The 16,628-nt window shown below is 41.5% G+C and overlaps 1 protein-coding gene across 1 annotated transcript in view; it reads right to left on the minus strand.

Annotated features, from left to right (window-relative positions):
* NDUFA10 (NADH:ubiquinone oxidoreductase subunit A10) overlaps positions 1-16,628 on the minus strand; it is a 145,455-nt gene that overhangs the window by 25,702 nt on the left and 103,125 nt on the right. The window contains exon 8 of the mRNA XM_085645142.1: positions 11,260-11,345. Within this exon, the coding sequence (XP_085501268.1) occupies positions 11,260-11,345 (86 nt within the window). The remainder of the gene's footprint in view (positions 1-11,259; positions 11,346-16,628) is intronic.

Consider the following 16,628-nt stretch of genomic DNA (forward strand, 5'->3'; position numbering starts at 1 on the left):
GACAGTGCAGCTCCTCTCAGGGTTCAGCAGGGTTGGGACAGAGCCAGTCACGCGTCAGGACAGGGCAGCTCCTCTCAGTGGTCAGCAGGGTTGGCTCAGTGCAGCTCCTCTCAGTGGTCAGCAGGGTTGGGACAGAGACAGTCGCGCGTCAGGACAGTGCAGCTCCTCTCAGTGGTCAGCAGGGTTGGGACAGAGTCAGTCACGCATCAGGACAGATTCTCTCAGTGGTCAGTCACGCCACACTTCACTTGATCTTTGACTGACTTTGCCCCAGCTCAGCCGGCATTGAAAGCAACGGCCTGTCGAGAGTCCCACATTCTCCTATATTCTATTTCCCAGCGCCTCAAAGCCATTGAGTTTGAGATGCTGTCCTATCAGACTCTCCCTCGCTGCACATGGAAGTTAAAACCTGTTAATAAATCGAGAGGCCGGGCTTATTCCTGACATATCTGTGCAGGCGAGCACACGAGGACTCTTATCACAGGGTGCGCCGGGAGTGCGCTCCTGGTGACGTCCCGCTGGCAGCACGGGGGTCACATTGGACGGGGTTTACTCTGCAGGATTCCAGGGAAGAGCGCGAGCCCGGCTCACATACCGCCCCTGCGGCATATTTTCGGTCCCCGCATATGTGCGGAGTGAGTGCAGCAGTCCTTGGACCGGAGTGGGCTCCTCTTCAAGGTGAACTCTCCTCTGAGCAGGGAGGGGTGAGTTCTTCAGCGCGACCTTCAAGGGGGTGCTCAATCTGCTACATGAACAGTCGAGAGGGTGACCTCCGGCACTCGGGATGCTCGCCAACAGCACTAAGCGAGCTGGGACGGCCGAAGGCTGTAACATACCACGCATCGACAAAACCCGCACTTTATGTACAGCAGAGACCGCAATAGGACAATATCTACCCACACAGGACAGCAACCAGGAGAGCAGACAGCAGTGAGATGGGCAGTGGGGCATAGCCTTGTGTAAGAAAGGAAGTGGACCCTCTGGCAATAATCAGGGTTCAGTTGGCCCTCGGTACTCTGGGACCCGGTGCCACTGCACCTGCTACACCAATGACAGCTACGCTCCAGCGGACAGGCTTCCCTCGCAAACGAATAGCAGAGGTGTCACAGGTCCTGGTGCATGCTTGGCAAATGGGTTGGTCCCTCAGCCCCGTGCACAGCAGTAAAAAACGTGCATTGAAATGCAATAGGTCTCACCTTTGGTTAAGTTAAAGCCATTTGCTTTGCTAATGGTATTGTGTAGCAAAGCAAATGGCTTTAACTTAATGAAAGGCGAGACCTATTGCATTTTAAATGCTAGTTTCTAATGGGCATTGACCTACGCAGTCTCGATATTACTCACTACAATATTAACCACAATCACACAGAGCTCCTTAATGTGACATCCATTCTCGAATATTTTTCCCAGCACTGGATTGTGAGGTGTGTTGACAGAGCTCCTGACAATATATTTTGAAATAAAGAAAAGCTCAATACACATTGAAACAGGCAACGAGCGTTGGCAACAAAAACATGTCCCAGGCGCAGACACTGATGTTTGAGAGTGAAGTAAAGCATAATGTGAAATTTGTAGTAATACCATCAGCACTACCAAAGATACTGGACCTAACTGGTCAATGCACCGACACCCACCAGACTCAAAACTCCTAGAGTGGAAAAGTTTTATAAAACAAATGAGAGCAGAAGAAAGAGTAAAAACAAATAGCTTGCTGAAAGTTTCCAGATGTACAGATGTGAAAGAGCTGGAAAAAGTCTAAATTGGGGGAGGAAATTGGCCATGTTCCGATGAATATGGACACATGCAAAGCATGCTCCTCTACTTAGGTTTTGAGTGCTAATTCCCATTTAAATGGTGCAGACTTGCCAGAAGCCACATCCACTAGTAGTGCAGTCAGGCAAGCAAAAGGGACTGCACAGCTCTACTAAGAGTGTGTCCACTGCTGACTTAAAAGCCACCGCCTTGAAAGAATGTGTGTACTGAAAGGAGGTCTGAAATCCTAGGACTAGCTAAGACTGTTCAAGTGTAACACACCATTTGACCTAACCTAGATAACATTCTTTCACACAAACGTGGCTCGCGTGTTTCTTTCTAGATATAGCCCCTGTAATATTAAAAAAAAAAAAAAGGTGTACAAAGATATTTAATCTGGAATAATACAATTCCTTTACAGGCAGTATTGGGAACCAAAGAATGGTCGATCCAAGGAGCATACACGATTTCCAGCAGGTTACTACTCTAAAGATTACAACATTTTAAATAACTCTATAAAGGGATGATAGTTCCAATACTGAAATAAAAGAATTAATAATACTTTCCAAATTGTCAGTAAGGTAAATCCCGGGTACAAGATTCATGTTACAACTTAGTGTTCAATTTAGAGAGGGTACACTGTCACAATGGCGATGGAGTACCCCATCTGCCAAATTGAAAGTCCGCCCACCTCGTTTAGAGTTGTTGGACCTTCAATATGTCAAAGGCAGAGACGTCTCTGCCACCGACATTCACCTTCGACTGCTCAGAGTCATGGCCATCGGAGGCTTTGCCATTTGTCCTCCTGCCCTATTTAGAGTGTATGCACAAATGGTACGTTTCCATTCATGTCACCAGCAGGTAAAATGATGGTACTGTCTGTCAAACTTTCAAAGCATTTACAGGAAGCGCCATAACAGCGGTTCCTGGAAGTGCAAGAGATGTCCGTGGGCCTGGCTAACATCTCTAGATTTGACTCTAAATCACACCCTTAGTGTGAAGAAACTTTGTCAAAACTGGTGACCACCATAGCTTGGCTGTAGCACAACCTATGAGATCATTTAATGAAATCATCAATGTGATTTTCTTAACGATCCCAAAGGATAGGAAGGTCAAGACAAGATCTAATAACACTTTCAGTTAGGGCATATGCTCAAAATTCATCACCATTATCATCATATTCTGCAAAAGAGGCAGGTGCAGTTGCGAGATTGATACTGAGAATGTTAAAGGTACAGTCAGAATAATGGGTGATAATATTAGAATGTCGACATAATACATTTAATCTCAAAATTAACATCCTTGGTATTTGATATTGGGAAGGGAACAATATACAGAACTGAAAAGGAGTAAGAACAGAACAAAGCTACATATGAATTACCTTTATATGGACTGAAAACCAACAGAGCGCTAACAAACTTTTGTTCAAGGCACAGAACGGCAGCAAGGTTCATCAACACTGCACTACCCAGTTTAGTCACTAGTGTATTCTGGCACACGTATTGCCCACCCCAAATGACCAGCTGCCACAACACGGGAGAAGACTTTTCAAAATTGGAATGAATTACAGAATTGGAAACGCCAGAGGCAACTAGGAAAATACCACTGATCTCTTTCTTAAACATCTTTACTAAGGCTACCAGAGTGCAAGAAGTAATGTTCAATTTATAAGACTGGCCACGGGGCGATATTGACGCAATTCGTTGCTGGCGTTTCTGACAGCAAATACTTGAACAGTGCTTACTATAATATTTTGCCCCGAAGAAGCCCTCTCTAGGGTGAAACGCGTTGGCTGTACCAAATTGTGAAAAGAATATAAGAAATAAAGAATCTTCAATGCACAACAAAAAAAAACTGTGAAAGAATTTATTGATCACTGACATATTACTGTATAAATTTATATTGCCTCATCATTCTGTCCAAACTGCTATTGAACTTTATAAGCAGCTGTGCGTAAACAAGACCGAGTATGCAAATTATACATTTTTTAGGAAGTATATATTTATAAAAGTATATATTTTTTTTTAGAAGCCTAGCATCATGTGGTGTACTCATGGAATCATTTCTATTCCCATAATCGTTTCATGGTTTGGGAATTGTTTAATGAAAAGAGAAATCAGCTGGTACAATGAAATGGGAATGCAAATGTAAATTTCCACTCATATTTCCCCTACTACTTATTAGAAAATCAACCAGTACTGTCTAATCTTAGATAACTGCACTAAAGAATGCTAATCTTTCAGAGAAAGATTCAGCAATAATCACTGCGGGTGAATAGGTTCAAAGCAGTGAATATGAACTATTCCTACCACAACAGGCAACAAAGTTGCATAATTTAAGATAGCTACCATAGTTTCATGATCAGGCTACAGCAAGACATAGCACTATAAAGAACAACTGATTATTATGGATTTCAATTGTCACATATTGCAACACATGTGTCAGCTGTTACAAGCAGCTTAGCCACCTGCATTTATCAACACATACGTCTTACACATCAGGAAAATGTTCACGCTTGAACTCATCGACTAAACGATTTTAAGTGAATTTAAATATAATTTAGGAACAGCATCACACTTTAGAAATGTTGCACTTAGCTTTTTTTCTAGATTATGTATTTGCTCCGATAATGCTGATGGGCAGCGAAATAGTTATTGCCATATTGCTAACAAATAAGAAAAAGACCCAGGACACAGAAAAGGTGTTTAAGTGTGAATCATAAATATAAAAAAAAAAGGTGTGGATACACACTCAAGAAGATGGTGCTAGCGAATGGAGTACCAGTGCTGAAAATTGAAGTAAACACACATTTGAACCCTTCTACTAAGAATTGTTGTGCTAACAAGAAAAAAAATAGGCAATGCCTGCACCTACATTCAAATTCAGCGCTCAATGATTAACTGAAGAATAGCACTAACAAGCATTGATTAGTCTAAGGTACTAGATGAAACCCATCCTTTATTTTGTTTTTGAAGCCTGAATAAATTGAACCAAGTTATAGGTGATAGTGCTTTGATTTGCATAACACTTACTTTATGCATTAAGTTTAAGTAAACGCTAGAAATGTATTGTTAAGGATTCATTTGAATACAAAACTGTGTTTTTTCCCAAAACAATTCCAACGTAACAATTTTGCAAAAGATCGGGGAGATGTGTGGCATCGCTTTTATAAAATATAGAGGTGATGTTACTTGCAGCACAGGTCTTGCTGCATTATAATATGGCTACTGTATGTGCATCAAATTAATTGGAGTGCATAATAGTAGTCGAGGGCATATAAAACAGACCTGTTCAATATTAATTTGGGCTTTTCAGCATTTAAAATTAGCAGTGATCAAGTTTCGCTCTACTTTAAGTTGTAGCATGAACTTTACTATCCAAACGATGCACCTTTTGGTTAATGGACCTGCACATTTCTATCTGTAGCTCATGTTAACAAACCTGCAAAGGAATTTGTCAGCTCTCTGCAACAGTTTGTTTTTAGAGCAGCCCTGTCTCTACCATCCCTCCTTTCAGTGACTGCCTCTACTCTCTAGTTTCACAAATTCAATCACTACACTTCCACTGTCAGGTGCAACTGTATACAGCCTCCATCATGTGCCGCGATAAGACAGGGCCTATGCAAAATGGATCTCGCTGGTCCCATCACTCAGACACTCACAACACACAGTGTTACTACCATAAATGTCTCTCTCTCTCTAAATATGCAGACAGAATGTCAGTGCAAAAGTTGGGGAGTAACATCCAAGAGAAACTTTAAATGAGCGTGACCATTAGGTTGCACTCCATCTGAGAACAGAAAAAGAGTCCACCCTACATTTTAATGCCGGATCTGATGGTCTGCTCAGAATTATTAATACACAAGATCAGTATGCTGCCATCACTGCTTTACGTCAGCAAACAAGGACACGGACATTAGACCTAGACCATAAAAGAAGGCATGCTTGGTGCGCCCCCACCAGGTCACAAAACATGTTCTGTTCCTTAGCTTTATCATGGCAAGGAAGGCCTCAGTGCACACCCTCAGTTTGTATGCTGGCTTGGTCAACAATACGTCGGAATACCAGTTTCATGTGTATCCCGGTAAGTGTGGCAGGGGTTCACACCGTTACACCATATAGGGGACATTCCTGCCCCAATATATACACATGTAATATCATTACTGCATCTGGGTTTGTGGGTTGGCTGCATCTGAATCTACATCATTATATGCTCAAAGCAGATTTTTTCAGGTAAGTAAGTTTTATGTTCGCAGCATGTATTGTTGTTATACATATTCCATGCATAAACAGTTAAGTAGTTCACCCCTAAGTTAGTAGCTTGTAGAAAGTAGTGGAGCTAGCAGTAAAGAGAGTCATAGGAAGTGTTTGGTGAAATAGTGCGTCTCCTTTGACTATATGTCAACACAGTAGCATTTTGCAAATGTGGGAACTAATATCCCAGGAGCTGCTTTCCAGATGTTGGCTACCAGGATGCTACCCAGTAAAGCCACTGCGGCTACCTTTGTTCGCTCGGAGTGTATGCATGTTTTACCTGGAATTATTTATTTGTCCATTCCGAAAAATGTTTAAAACTCAATGGATTGATTAAGGTGAAAATGAGACACCACTTCTAGTAGAAAATATAAACGAGTGCAGCACTATTCTGTCTGTGCACCAGCCGATAAGGCACTCTAATGAACAATCCTTGAAGATCACAAACATTGCCTTAAAACATTTTGCCAAAAAGAAGACAACCTTCCACGTGTGGTACTGCAAAGAGCAGGGGTATAATAACCCAAACGGTAAACCCGTTAATTTTTTTGCTGTATATTTAGATCCCAAGAAAGTGCAGGGATGATCCTGGAGTAAACAGCTATTTAAAAGCTTCCCTAAATGTTTTTATAACTAGAATTTTATATGTAGATTGCTGCTCTCTGCTTTGCAGGTAAACTGCTACCACAGCTGCTATAAGTACTTTTTTATGAACATGTAAGGCAAGCTCAAGATTAGATCAGATTGGATGGAAGCTTTAGCAAGTCCTGATAAAACGAACTGCACTGTTGCAGACAACTCTTCAATCTTGCTGCAGAACAAAACCTCATAGTGAGGCAACATGTCTGTTTAAAAAAAACTCCAATGCATTCCTCTGGAAGTTGGAGGCAACCAGATTCTAAGATTTTAGTAGCCAAACTCAGAGAATTTGTATTGAGATGTTGAAGTTGATCCTGCATCCGCAAGATGGGGCAGCTTTAAAAAATAATGGACTAACATCTTTAGCAAGAGTGAGAAACATGGCTGTCATGCTCAGACACTAGCAATGAAGAATATCATTCTTGCGAGCCTGATATGTTTGGTAAATTAAACACTATCAGTTGCAGGAGGGGTATGCAAAGGTCATGACTAATATTTAAACAGGGCATTCCCCAATGAGTAAGGTTGTTGGTAGTTGAAGGCAACATTTCAGAACTTGAGTGTTTACCTCTCATTAGTGTCTCTTTTGGCAATTAGTATTCAGGAGGTCTGTGAAATCGCAGTCAACCCTTTGCACATGTTCCATCAGTAGAGTAATCAGATTACATTAAACCCAATTGCAAATTATTTGCTATATTACTTTTAGCTGCCTCCATGTTTCCAAATGTGGCACATTGCAGTCTGTGCAATTCAATACCACTATGATGCAGAGTTGGAACACTTTTAGTGCTGTCTGAACTGCTTTGAGTTCCAACACAGTGTTGTGCAACTGGGTGCCAGACAAGACCACTCGGCCTGAACCATCAAGCCCAGTATGTGTGCCCACTAGCTTGTGAGACAAGCATCCATGTTTATAGTCACTTGAGCCTGAGGGCCTAGAAACGATGAGCTCAGTGATCAATGTACTCTTCCACTACTGAAGCTTGTGCTCTATTCTGGGCTCCAACATGAGACCATCTCAAGCTTCAGTCACCTGTGACCATTGATGTGCCTCACATTCCAATAAAAAGCAAACGTGGATTCGTGCATTTAGAACCACATAACCAAATCATTTTCTACAACGTCACCTTCCACAGTGTCAGAAGATGCAATGCCAGATAAAGAGAAATTAACTTTTAAAATTGCAAACCTCTCTCCACCGTTCGATATGCTTTTGTTTGGCCTCAATTCAGTGAAGCTCCCAGGAAATGTTGGGTTACTGTGGTTGTGAGAGTTCTCCTCACGAACTATGAACCCTAATTTGAGAAACAAATGATTCCTTTAGTGTGGTCTTGACATTTCTTGTGCACTTCATCCTTTTATACCACCTAATTAGTTTAACTGTGGGTAAATATAAACCTTGAAGAAAGGTAAGGGGGTAAGTGATCACTGCGTCATTTATGTTGCTATGTATGAGCTGCTGTTGTACAGCTTGTTGATATGGTTGATGAACGTGAACAAGACTGTCTTGGACCAGATATGCGATCTTTGAAAACCCTGTCTCATACCAAGAGACCCCACAGAGAATATGAAAGAATGGGAACCAAAATTACACCAGCATGCAGTTTCCTTATATTATCTATTATCATATTTCTATGGATGTCCCATTGAGTCAAAGAACGGCAATGATTTCTGTACAAATATTCCAAAATCCTGCCCTGACAAGACCAGGCAGTTCTTTTCAGCATAAGTGATCAAAATGCCACTCGCTTCTTCGAAGCAATAGAGGGTCCGCTTTTTAGTCGCACTCGGTTTTTGGAGGTAAGTCAGATATCTCCCATATGCAGAGTAACCAAGCATGGGGGTTAGGAGGACTCTGGTCTACAAATAGCACAGTATATTTAAAGATTCCCAGCATGTGGACAGTGACGGAACATTAGGAGAGAAGGGTTGATTTATGTTGGCTGTCCAAAGCCAATTCTATTATTTTACTAATCCGATGGACCCAAATCTTAACTTACTCCCAACAGTTTGGGTCCAAGTGAAGATAAGCTCTTGGGTCAGTTCCTGTGAAGCAACGACGTCACATTATCAGAAATCCCAGTGTACCCCAGGCTTCATCATACAACAAGGAAACAGCACCTGGCTTGGGTATGAGGGTCCCAATTATTTCACAACCAAGCTACATAGTAGCCAGCTTGCTTCAGGTATACAGGATACCATGTTCCCAGTCCTGGACTTTCCTTTTGCAGATCTTGATTCTGAAGACTGTTCGTAAAATCTGCTCAATTAAAGCAAACTGACTGTGTTCCCAGAAAGTACAGGTTTGAAATTTGATGACTGGATACATGGTGTCCTACTGTCAGAGTGTTCAGGCAACTAAAGCTACACAAGCCTCGTCATATTATCAGGCTCAGGCTTAAGGGCTCTTAATTGTCACTCACAGCTTAAACACAGCATGGCTACCTCTTGTGGGCAAATGCCAATTAATTAGGTCTTACTTTTATCACAAACAGATTACTAGGTATAACAAGATTTAATTACGGATTACTGCCAGCACACAGCAATGCCAAAGTGTCAGATGGACAGAGAGCAAGCAAAAAAGCCTCTTAATGAGTTATTCATTTTGTTAAAAGTGTCTTTTATATAGCTCTATATGCCACGAACGACCTTAAAGTGCCCCCATAAGGCTACATTACCAGGTCCAGGCTTTACAAACCTGAATTAGAATCAACAATACCACACAGCAGGGCTAGAATATACATCGGTTATCCAGCGCCAAGATACCCTTAGGTGAATGAGCGCTTTACAAATACACATTATTATTTTCTATTTTTTTTTTAAGAGTAGCTGATTCAGTGGCCAAATGAATGTTTATTGTTAGCACAAACCAATGTCACATTACCATAAGCCGAGGTAGGAAGCAAACTACCTAACACTTCTTGCTATAGTACAACGAGGCCACTTTGCCAGGCATTGGGATACCACTAAAAGTAACCTTCACCAGAAGAATAAACAGCCGTTCTCGTTTAGCCTCTGTCAACCATGACCCTATCTCTTCCACTCAACACCTCAGTTTCTTTTCAGACACCTAAACAAATGTCTCATACCTTTTGAAAGAGTTGAGAGGAGACAGGCCAGTCTTATACCTGACAGTAGCTGAATGTCGAAGTGCAGAACTTCCTTGGTGAGTAACGAGTAAGTAATATTACCTACCTTCGTCCTTAATTCACACTTTGGGTAGATTCCAAACCATAGAAACGTCTGTAGAAGGTCACAGTAGTTTCAAGAAATGGTTTCCCCAAAATATTCTTGAGCATGGCTTGACCAAAGGAACCATTAGTTCTAGAGTGCACGTGTTCACATTACCCAAACCAATTATTCTTATTTTGTTATCCCAAAGCATTGGATATCTGATATTTTGGCATTCAAGTTACAAATTGTACTCTGCAGCATTGACATGAACCCCTTGATTTATCTTCTATTTTAACGTTCGTTGTAGTCTGATGCCTAATGAAACCAACCCTGTAAAGCACTGAAAAATAATAATTTGTCTGCCTTTAAACAGACAAATAAATATTGGGACAGATCTCCACTCATCCGGCAATGAAGTATCAAAACATGACTAAACTAATTTCTACTTGGCTGCCGGCTCAGGACCCAATGGTGTCTATATGTGCACTATACCCCACCGAGCAGGTTTAGATCATGCAACATCAGCATGCATAATACGACTCTTTCCAAAATACCCTTTATTAGCAGTCCATGTAATGGATGCCCCCTTCTCTTAAACCATGGAGCAACAGCAGATATCATTGAACAGTTTCTCCTGTGTTCTCTTTAAATGATCCGGCCTTTGCTCTGGGACCTGTAGTATCAGAATAATCAACTAGGCCTTCTCTTGGACCTCCAGTACTGTGATGTGTGATGGACTGTTGTTGCAGTTGGAGGGGGGGGGGTTTCAACCAAGAATCTGAAGCCCAACACATGCATTACCAATAAGTTGTATACGGCACAAGTAAATACCAAGACTCACCAACCAAGCTGTTTCCTAACTTAATAAACCTCACACTCTTAACACATTTCTTAACAGAAGGCTATACAATACTACAAATGTGTTAAATGCTAAATACCTCGCTAAATAATTAACTTGACTGAAGTTATTAGGCCTTTTCCTATTAGAAATGACTATCACAAATAAACTGAGCCACTCATTTTAGATTGTGCACTATAGAGATGTGTGATGAAGCCCACCCCACCTTTTACACCTTGCAGTAAGAGTATACGAAACAATGGTTTTGTCCATCAGATCCGGCATTAAAATGTAGGGTGGATGGGTATCTTTCACTAAACCCGTCAGCACGTTATTTGGAATCCTTTTTCAAGAACCGAACTGGCTTGTTTGAGGTGATCCTTCCCTCACACATAGCATCATTAAGGCATCCAAGTGGCAATCAGGCTACACAGCATTGACATGTGACCGGTGTCCTTCAATATGCTAACAAAGTATCAGGTCTTTTGATAAGGGGGGGGGGGGGGTATTCTCCTATCTCAACCAGTATTACCAGAGTGCATGATTGTCCATCTTCTCCTATTTGATGTATCTAAAAATATTGTACTATACTGACAAGGTACGTACCTCATTCTGAGCTGATGCAGACTCACATCGTCTTGTTCGAGCCATGGCCCTTTGTCAAACTTCAGATATTCAATGTCTTCAAGGACCTAAAAGAGATGGGAATAATAGAAAATAAACTACTCAATTCTGCAAGAATAAAGGTGTTTCGATACTATTACTGGTTCCATAGCTTAATACCCAATGCAAATTTATATGTTTTGGATAGCGTTCCATCTGGTATTTCAATCTGGTTTGAAAAACAATTCTTGGCTACCATCTGAGGAACTGTAGATGACCCGACCCTAGTGATTTCGACAGGCAACCACACAATCCTAGTAGATTTGATGTAATTTCCAGAATATCTATTTGAGCAGTCACATGAATAACAGAGTTTATTTTCTATATCTTTGTACACAGGGACATTTAAGTTTGATGTGAAGCTATATTTGATATTCAGTTCAAATCCGGTATTACAAGTTAGTGGCATTCTTGTTAAGCATTTATCTTTTACACACCATATGTTTGTATCAAACAGCATAAGGTGAAAGAATGAGGAGGTTGGATACTGGTATACACTGGCTTACAAAGTTTGACCTGCTTCCGCATCAAGTTGACCCTCTAACTTTATTTTCCTTTGCGTCCTGTTCATATGGTATACTGAACTCGACGCAGTTTCCTGGGCAGGATAGTTAGTGGGTATTTTAATATACTTTGTTTTTTCTCACACTGTTTTTCTTTGGCCAGTTTTGGTGTTGCACTTTAAATTCCGTGTTATATTAATAAATACTAATGGTAATGCCATGATGAAAACCTATGTTTGTGGAAGGCTAAAACTATTCTTAAGTGTCATACAGGTGCCCACATTCCTGCTCAGTAATGACTTTATGCAACATACAATTTCCCCAGACACACTAGGATCAACGTCAGGAACCAGAACGGCTTTAAACTCCAACCTTGACTGAATGCTAAAGTCACTTGAATTCTTCCTGGATCAACCTCACTCACTACAAAAAAAAAAACACAAAGACAGCCTGGTACTAGCACACTCTTCTAAAAGTGAAACCATTTCCTTCTGAAAGGGACTTCAGAACTGTGTTTCAAGTCCTCATACTCTCACATTTGAATGGTGCTAATGCTCTGTTTCATGAAGTCCCAGGCCCCAACACTGGCATTCGTCAACGACATTCCTATATGCTCTGCAGCAAGTCTCATCCAGGGCCTGGACAAATATGATCACATCACTCCCATCCTGATCGCTCCACTTGCCGGCCTGATGCATCATTTACAAAGCCATCACGACCAGCAGCCCAGCTTATCTTGCAGACAAGCTCACCATCTCACTACAAAGTATAAAAAAACAAAAAAACAAAGCAAAAGAGTTTGTTCATCTATGCACCAAGTACCTGGAACAACATACCCATATAAATCAGGACAACTCCAACGCTGCTCCAATTTAGGGAAGATTTGAAGATTCCCCTCTTTAAAGAGCACTATAACACAATGCATTAACCATCCGCAAGCGAGGGACCTCTACTGTTACTTATTGACTTTATGCTGGTCTTTGACCCTGAACAGCACCCTGCTGCAATTTTGCTAAGTTTGTACTCTAGAAAAATCACATACATACATACCTGAAGTTCTTTTGGTAGAACGGATTACCCTTGCTTTGTATAATCAATTTCTTGACATAACATTCAAAAATATAATATTCAACTCGTTTCCCAGTGGAACTGAATGGTAAAGAAGATAATTGTAAAATACCTTCCTGTGCTTATCTGGGTTGAATGTATGACATTACAATGCATGCCTTTACTCCCTTTTCCATGCAGCCTTTATCACGCAGATGTCTTTACCATACATGGTAAGCTTATGTAAGGTAAGTAAACCCCCGATTTCCACACACATAGATTTAATTTAGTTTAAACCTCCCATTGCTTTTAGTTTTCTCCTAAGCTCCCATTACGACTACCCTCACCAAAATCAAGAAATTACCCAGACCTTCCTTAATCACTACCCAACCCTAAATGTAACTTTACCTCACCTTTACCACTACCCATCTCTAAACCGTAAATGTACCTGTAGGACCTGTTACCAACGAGCCAACCCTGAACTCATCCTTACTTCCCTTCACCATTGCCAACCCTAAAACTACACTGATCTCCATTTAGCACTAGTCCAACCCTAAATTCACCCTTACCTCCATTTACCACTCCCTATCCAAAATCCTAAAATTACCCTTACCTCCCTTTGCCACTGCCTACCCCTACATTTACCCTTACCTCCCTTTACAAATGCCCATGCCTAAATATTAAAATTACCCTCATCTCCCTTTACTACTTCCTGCACCTAAACGCCTTTTTTTAAATATAATAATTGTGTAATATAATCTTTTTTTTTTAAACTTACCCGCAAGGTAAAGGCACGAGTGGTCAAGGCAGAAATACTTCAGTAAGTGATAACAGCTGCGTGGTAACATTGCGTAGAAATGACTTAATTGTAAAGGCTGTTCACCATTTAGGTCCATTATTACTTAGAAACATTTTGAAAACTATTCCTGGTTGAACCATTAGATGGCAGGCACATACAAAAAAAACGTGACTCTACAACTGGTTTATACTCCAAAATTCATGTGTATTAGCTCCAAACGTAATCATTTGCCAAAGTGCTGCAACAAAATCACCATGTAGCCAGTATGGGCACAGCTATACATCCTACCATCCCATATCACTCACTGTTTTACCAAAGACTGTTAATGGTGCATACAGCCCGTACCCCTCCTTGTGCTTGTCAGTGGAAGACAAAACACGCCACTGACTTTACATGCAGAGGGAGAGAGAACCTTCACCAATATCCTTGTCAGATGGTGGAATATATTCTACCAACACGGAGCATGGGGCAGTACTCCAAATATGCTTGGGTCAGAAGGGGATTGATTCCACAATATTATGAACACCACACCTTAGCATTAATTGCCAGTCTATCAGCATAGCTATGACGGATACGAACTGTGGTAAATCCACCATAAAAGGCGACAGATCAGCTTTTATCAGGCGACTGACTCACCGTCATTTATGGCACAGATACCTCTGTATCTTGGCGAACGCAATGGCAAAGCTGGCATAACCACCACCAGAGCTAGGAAACTCCAAATAGAGCAATAACGTTGCATGGTGCAGAAATAGAAGGTGCCATTTGTCGTGGTTTTGACCTTTACTGCACTCCTCTAAATAATGCATTTGGGTAGTAACAATTTACAGAATTCATTCTGGCCAGCAGCTATGAAGACAAAGAAGCCGCCGCATTACTGCATAGGTAAAGATCCTGGCAATAGATGTGTTTATGAAACATTGTTTTGCTTGTAGTTAGTACATTCTTCATATTTGCAAAATTGCCACATGCATTCTGATCTGCTCAACATAACCCCCACACTTGGCTCACTCCAATCAGCAGACATACCACATATACATTTGTGAATACAAATGTACACAAGCCGTGTTTGTGATTTCTCGTGGGAATTTTTGGCCGCCGTTTTATTAACATGTATGATCTCTATGTTATGCCACTTACGTCATAAACGACAATGTACAGTCATAATTCAAGATGACAGGACCATTAATTATTATTAGAGTCATAAATCATTCCGAGTGAAGGAATGATTTTGACAGGATCATAAATCATAATTGTGTGATAGGTTATAAATAATCTCTGCCCAATTTAAATCCAGTTCTTTCATTTCCTTGTTATAGTTATGACACCTTTTAGTTGTTGAGGCCATCATGCACGCCGCTTTTTTGAAGTCAAAGTTTTTTGTTGTTTTTTTCTTCAATCGCAAAAGGGAGTAGCCCCTTACTGCTTATTAGGCTCAACTCGTTACCTTGTCCGTCCAGTTTGCGTCCTGCCTTCTGCAGGGTCTCGGCTTACTCTCCCTGTCGGCCTACTCACCCTGACCTAAGGTACACCCGAGTAAGAGACCTTCCTTCGGCCTGTGTGCCTACTTTACCAACAAAGGTACCCCTTTATCTGCTCGTCTGCCCTCCAGCACAGGGACAATGCTGCTGTTCAACAGAGGGTGGGTATCGATCATTCCTGCGCACTGCCCCCTGCTGCACAAAAGTACCCCCACCCCATTCCCCTCGGCAGGGGTGCAGCGGTGTCCCCCCATTGGGAGGTTAAAATCATTACTTGGGCCCTCATTGGCTCGACTTTTTTTCGCCAAAATTGATGCGCTTTTCATACCCTGGGGGAAGTGAGACACATCCAGCCTTGTTGTTTGGGGTGCAACAGCAGACCAAAGCGGTATTTCTGGGTCCCCGGCAGCGGTTATTGTGCCAGCCCCTGAGGCCCCCTTCAGGAGCTGCTTATACCTTCAGTTTCTGCACTAAATCAAACCTTTTTTTTAAGCTTGGTGTTATTACTGGTTCACCATGAGGTTCCGAATGAGAGGTGCCTGCACCAGCTGAGAGATGTAATGGGGGGGGGGGGGGGGGGGGGGGGTTAAGCTCATCCCTACTTTAGAGAGAGAAAAGCAGGATGCTAGAAGACAAGGTGGCTGTCATTCAACGAAACTGAAGACCATCCGGTCTCCAATAAGTATGCAGTGTGGATATACCTGGGCAACGAGACACCACAATCACACATGACATGATTGATTAGCAATGTGGTATGAAATTGAGGTTTATATTATATTAAATCTAATAATATTCATTATCAAGACAAAACGAAAAGTGGTATTTTTTCTAGGTTTTTTGGCGCCTCTCAGGAGAAAATCACGTGGCAATTTATACTGTGGTACCTATTCATGTGGCGGTGCTGCAAGGTGAGGAGAACCACCAACCTCCCCAATTTACTAACCTAAGCTACCAGAGTACATTCATACTCCCCAGCACACGTCAAAGATATCTTAGAAAAATAATGGACAGTGCATTGAAATAAGCACAATTGAACAAAGATTCCCGATTCTCTCTGTCTTCTTGTCTCCTTTATTCAGTAGATCTTCACACATAGACACAGCTGACACGTGTTTCGTCGCATACACGGGAATTGGTCCCGCAACTTTTTCAAGGCTAAGTCTCCTCAATGTAAATTGTATTTCTATGGTGACATTTAAAACCCACAGAGGGTGTCTGATGTCGGCGGCGTCCTTAAATAAAGTTTCTACGAGTTCAGTAATCCCAATACGAAATGGTATCATGTAGCGCGTATAAGGTCTATTATCTCCTCGACGCTGTCAGTCTCATGTTGTCGAGTATGTGTCTATGTGTGAAGATCTACTGAATAAAGGAGAAAATGCACTGTCCATTATTTTTCTAGGATATCTTTGACGTGTGCTGGGGAGTGTGAATGTAATATTCATTATCAGTTATAGTGATCATCCAAATACACTTGAAATT

This window comes from Triturus cristatus, chromosome 3_1, assembly GCF_964204655.1.
Source record: "Triturus cristatus chromosome 3_1, aTriCri1.1, whole genome shotgun sequence".
NCBI lineage: Eukaryota > Metazoa > Chordata > Amphibia > Caudata > Salamandridae > Triturus > Triturus cristatus.